This window comes from Gymnoscopelus microlampas (assembly GCF_963454915.1).
Source record: "Gymnoscopelus microlampas genome assembly, chromosome: 13".
NCBI classification, from domain to species: Eukaryota; Metazoa; Chordata; class Actinopteri; order Myctophiformes; family Myctophidae; genus Gymnoscopelus; species Gymnoscopelus microlampas.
Genome location: NC_139950.1, coordinates 19,526,384 through 19,532,383, shown reverse-complemented (window position 1 = coordinate 19,532,383; position 6,000 = coordinate 19,526,384). Strand labels below are relative to the sequence as shown.

Below are 6,000 nucleotides of genomic sequence, written 5' to 3'. Positions count from 1 at the left end.
TGCTTATCCCATAGCTTGGAGAGATGATTGCTCTGCGATTCCCCATTCAGCGATTTGGAAAATCTTTGAGAATTTAAGTCCATGGCCTGCTGTGAAAAGAAATATGACAGCCTAGTAGCACACAAGATTTACTGCAGACATACACACATGCGTACGCACGAACACACACACACACACACACACACACACACACACACACACACACACACACACACACACACACACACACACACACACACACACATACTGTATACACACATACACATACTGTATACACACATACACACAAGGCCAAACGCATGATTTCCTGGCGGAGGTATTAAATGTTGTCCATCCGCCTGCCTGTCTGTCTATCTGGTATATTTACCAAGTGATTGAAGGGCGAGGGAATGAGGTTGTCATAGATGACTCGGTTGAAGTTAGATGTGCGGTGCCCTGACAAATCCATGCCTCGGGCCTTAGCTGGCACCAGGCAAGTATGGCACTGGCTGCCCGCAGAGCAGATGTTCCCTGTCCATGTTGTCTGTCAGTCACCTCCGGGCAGCTTTGCTTGGAACACCACACCCTGGATCATATGAGGCGGCACCCCTGCCTACGACATGAGATCATGTCCTAGCATCAGCTCAGGACGGGGGAGGGATCTCCTGTTCCCAGACGCCGCTGTGCTTGAGTCACAAGGGTGTCCATGGATAGACATGGTTGACTCCGACTCCAGCTACTCTAGGTCACTGAATATGACGGGAAGGGTTAGAAGCACAAGAGGCTGCTAACCCTCTGTGGGTGTTATCACCGCCTGGATGGTTGCCGGGTGAGCTCGGTTTGACCACTGGCTCCTGTTTAATGTCAAAGCCACTTCTAAAACTACACCTGGTATGTGTAGTATTTGACCTCAGGCCCCGGCCAGACACCCTGGCTCATTGGTATTTGATTGACATAACTGTTCTTGAGTCAGAGTGGCTAGAGGTGTTCTGGCTGGAAGCCAGAATAGATTGGACTGCTCAGGGGGTACATGAAAAGCTGGCCCTTAAGGCCTCTGGTTAGATGGACCCTTGTTCTGATAAATGACCATCAGACTGCTGTAGAGGTCTAAGGATTAGTACTTCACATTATCGAAAGTTCTTCTGATTCCATGGAAATCTCTCTTTCCATATTTAGCTTAAGAAAAGTGCTAATAATGGCAGTGTGGCTCTGTGAGACCAGCCCATAAACAGAAGATAACAGAACAGATCTCCCAGCAGCCAATATGTCAACATCAACATCCGCAGGTCCTGTTGAAATGTCCTTGATCAAGGACCCCCATACTTTCTCACTCACCGCGATTCACTCGATAGGAACTTCAACTAGATGCCTGACATGTAACATGCAGGAGACTGACGTGATGCAATCTTAAACCTAGTGAAATACATTCTCAAGTGGTTAGTGCACAGCGACACCGTGTGCACAGTCACAGCCCGCTCGAATAATGTTAGCAGGTTTGGAAACCCACGGGGGGGAGTTCAATCAGAGATATGAGGACATACATGGTTTGTTGGAGCTGGAATTCCATACATAACTCTGGTTTGGAAGAAGCGCTTTTACCCTCCTACGCCTGACTGAGTGACTCCATCTGGATCGCATATTCTGATGGGGGGGGGGGGGGGGGTTGTTGCCACTCTGTCTCTGCTCAGACTCACATGGAGACCATCGGGTGTCAGACTCCACCCCCATCCCCTTACCCCCATGCCACCGGAAGCAAGCTATAAACCCGTACGCCTGCTACATCATTGTGATTTCATATTTGACCTTTTGTCATACACTTAACCTTTATCTCTAAGTGTTTTGTGTTGATGAGACGAGTGTCTAGCTGTAAAAGGTCGCCTCACACAGGGGGAACGGTTGTTTTCATTAGAGCCTAGCAACATACAGTATATATAAGGTGTTGGAAAGAATGGGATTCATGTTACTACGAACTTCTCATGATTGCTCTTTTGAATGCGAATGAAGTGCGCAGTATCCTACACTAACCAACGGGCGTACAGCCGTACACACACACACACCCACACACACACACACACACACACACACACACACACACACACACACACACACACACACACACACACACACACACACACACACACACACACACACACACACACGTGCACATGACTTATAGGAGACACCTGTTTGGAAACAGACCTGTGAAAGTGAGCAAGCGTTCCACTGACTCATTAGGAGGAGATTCTCCATTCCCTGTCCTTATACAGTGGCAGGGAAACGACACATCCACCTTCTGGTGTGATAGATAAGGCAAGCAATATCACCCTCTACCTCTATTTGCTCAACGGGTGAAGTGAAATGTGCATTCATCATCTCTCACCTACTTTATGTTCTCCGCCTTAATCATTCCATAAGCCATTTTTGAACGCACACAGCTCTCTCGGGATGTGAAAGGCTTTTTCATGCCAGTTTTAGGAGGAATTTAAAATTCTGCTTGGTACGTGACATACATACTGTCTGTCACACACGCGGACATCACCCGGGCATCTGCAGAACGTCTTGTAAATAATAAGATTAAGATTCCATTCCTCGGGTTGAGATAAGCCTTTCATGCTTGTTTCCTGTTGACTTTCCATCAGCGCCGTATGTGTAAGCCCAATTACCCACGGGTATCAGGGGACACTATCAAACACCCCCCCCCCCCCCATCTCACCCTCTGTTGAGTCAGACATGTTCTGAGTCATGGCGTGTTCTCAAAAGGCTGAAGGGACATGGAACATTTGGCTTTATAAATAGATCAGACTATAGACCTGCCAGACTTAAATTCTGTTCTTATAAAGACAGGCATTTTGAAAGGTTAATAATGATCCTCCTGCCCCAGCAACTGACTGGAAAGGCATGTTGTGGGAAATGAGCTGTTCAGATCACTCCTGGTCTGGTTGGAACAGGGCCGGGGTGTGGGGGGGCTTCGCCATGGGGGAAGTGGATGTGGCATTACTAACAGGGCCAGGCTGGCTGGCTGGCATGGGATTGTGCAATCTTATTTGCAAACAACACTTGTGCTCTTATTCATAGCCTCTGTGTCACGTCACGTTATTTTTACCCTCCGTGACGTGAACACAGGAGAAAAGCAACAGAGACAGTGGGCTAAAATTAGCCGTCTCTAAACCATTCAAAACGCTAGCAGGGTGGTACCCCAGCGAATGGCTCTCCCTGTGTTTTGGGGGTAGTAACTGCCCAGAAATACCAGCTGTATTTCCCCTCACCTTCGTGCTTCAATCACTCACACTGCACTTGTGTTGTTTTACCTTTATCTCTAATGTTGTTTTTGCTTTTTGTTTGCTTGTTTCTATAATATCTCAATTTTCTATTGTATTGTGTGTCATGTATTTTTCAAATGTCTTATTCCTGACTGTATTATTTGTAGTTTATTTTGTTAATAGAAAAATATGGAGACACGTGTATCCAACTTGAATGACTTTCTGTGTGTGTGTGTGTGTGTGTGTGTGTGTGTGTGTGTGTGTGTGTGTGTGTGTGTGTGTGTGTGTGTGTGTGTGTGTGTGTGTGTGTGTGTGTGTGTGTGTGTGTGTGTGTGTGTGTGTGTGTGTGTAATTTGGCCCGCTTGCTCCACCAGCTGGTTAATTGTCCCCCGCTCTGGTCTGCTCCATTGGTAATGAGAGTGACTCAATACCAGACAAAAGAGATGGCTTCACCGAGAGACAGCAGCCTATTGGCTGAGGCTGTGACAGCCCCCCTCCCCGCATGGGTGCCCCCTGACCGATGCACGCCCACCCAATTCCCCCCCCCCCCCCCCCTCCCTGCTTACTGCTGCTTGTTTTCTCCAACTTGCATGCAGGTCAAAACACACGCTTTACTCCCCCATGCCAAGCCTGGTCCAGCAAAATCTTAAGCGCCCAGCACTGGAGGACGAGAAGCCCAGACAAGCAGAGCGCGCAGGGGAGAGAGACGAGAGAATCTGAGCATAGCTAATGCTCCTTCTTCTTCTGTTCTGTGTGGAGGAGTCCTTCCTGTGGATCTATCAATGACTTCTTTGTTTGGTTTGTTGCAGAGTGCCCCCTCTTTCAGCCCCCTGGAAAAGGCGTCCGACCTGCAGCAGTAGTAAGTCCACCCTTCTCTTCTTCCTGTATTGATGCATCTGCTTTAAGGCTGTCTGACTCTTAGCGGAATGCCGATGATTATTCGAGGCATGCTGTGCTACTGTGTAGCCCAGTGTCAGATGAGGAATCGAAGCGTTTCCTCCATCCTGTAGAGCTTGCCCGCCTACAGAGGGGACTCCTGCTTCCTGTTAATAATGTGAAAAACCTGACAGAACAATGTGTCCTCTGTTTGGATTTCAGGGTATATTTGGGGTGGTAGTTGGGGGACATGGCCATTCCGTGTTGATTTGATTTAAAAGCAGCAGTCCGCGGAGTCCAACCTGAATGGTATAAGAATAGAGGGAACTCCGTCCCAAACCCACCCTGCTGCATATCTTTGAAAAACCGTTAGGTCACTCTGGATGGACGTGTGTGTGTGTGTCACTGTAATATATAGACACAAACAGTTGCATGATGAAAGGAGATGGGTGATCAACAAGACAACAAACAGTGTAAAGTCCTCCATGGCTTTGTTTCTGTCAGAAGAGATTTATGTGTTCTATTTCTGTTTATGTAATAAAATGTAAGGAATTCTGCACTGAGCCATGGTGACTTTTCATGTGCTCCCGTCCAGCAAAAAAACATCCCCCTCAGTTTATGCAGAGAACTTTCCATCTGTTGTAATGAATGTGCCAGTAAGCATCAACAGGAGTGTAGCTTTGTTGTTCAAATACACTGGGAAGAGTTCCCTAAAATACAGCTTGAACCTTTCTGTAAAACTAAACTTTTTTCTTCAGTACTGGGTAGAAAAGAAGACAGAACAAAGTAGTTTACTGTACATGCATTTCTTTAAGAGTTTATTATACAATAATGCCTGATGCTTTTGTGTCAACAAACAAAACGGTTTAATGGCTTCCAGATAGATACTGTAGTGAGAGTTCATTGACCCTAACGTTTCATAGGAAAAAGCACAAAGCCACACACCAACTTTCTTCAAAGGCACATGTGTTTAGGGTGGGAGCATTTTCTTGGGAATTCTCTTGGGCCTTTGAAATTGGAGATCAGTTTGAAGATCATTCTTGCTAAGATAATAGCTTGCTGTAAGACTCTTCACTTGGCATCCCTCTTAATGTCAGTTACAGATAACTGAATGAACAGCTAATGTTATTTTTGAGTTGGAGTGAGGTCAGTAACAGACATCCTGTGTGAGGGAGAGGGAGAGAGAGAGAGAGAGAGAGAGAGAGAGAGAGAGAGAGAGAGAGAGAGAGAGAGAGAGAGAGAGAGAGAGAGAGAGAGAGAGAGAGAGAGAGAGAGAGAGAGAGAGAGAGAGAGAGAGAGAGAGAGAGAGAGAGAGAGAGAGAGAGAGAGAGAGAGAGAGAGAGAATCATTTTGGTAGATAAATCGAATAGCATCCAAGTCAAGTTATTGTGTCCATCAGGATACCACTGAGCTATTCCAGGAGTCTTGCAATGTACGGTAACCTCTTATAGTGAATCAAACAGCATGTGTCAGCAAGTTTGGCAATGTGCGCCCATTGAAATGGAGTTTGTATGGACATTTTTGGTCTGTGGTGTCATGATTCAGTTAAACTTTAGTGGTTATGCTGCTGCGCTGGGTCCTAATTTCCTATTTCTCTCTATGACTTCACCAAAGTCCTTCCAAGAGACTAGCTGAGATCTTCCATTGCGTTACTCGGATCCTTGTACAAGTCCTGTGCAGAATCTATTCAAATTATTGAATGTTACTATACTAAACGTTGGCCTTCTGTTACCTATAAATGTGGCCTTCTGCTGCCAGCAGTGTCCAAATAGCTTTTTTCTGAGATCTATGAAAGGGATTATTGTTGAGGTGGTGAATAACTAGTGCAATATATCTGTAAATTGGCCTACGCTTGTAAAACTGACTTGGCAAGGGCAGAGGAAGC

At 46.2% G+C, this 6,000-nt stretch overlaps 1 protein-coding gene across 1 annotated transcript in view; it reads left to right on the top strand.

Moving 5' to 3' along the window:
* sorbs1 (sorbin and SH3 domain containing 1) overlaps nt 1-6,000 on the top strand; it is a 43,140-nt gene that overhangs the window by 17,136 nt on the left and 20,004 nt on the right. Inside the window, exon 14 of the mRNA XM_084077223.1 lies at nt 4,049-4,098. Within this exon, the coding sequence (XP_083933349.1) occupies nt 4,049-4,098 (50 nt within the window). The remainder of the gene's footprint in view (nt 1-4,048; nt 4,099-6,000) is intronic.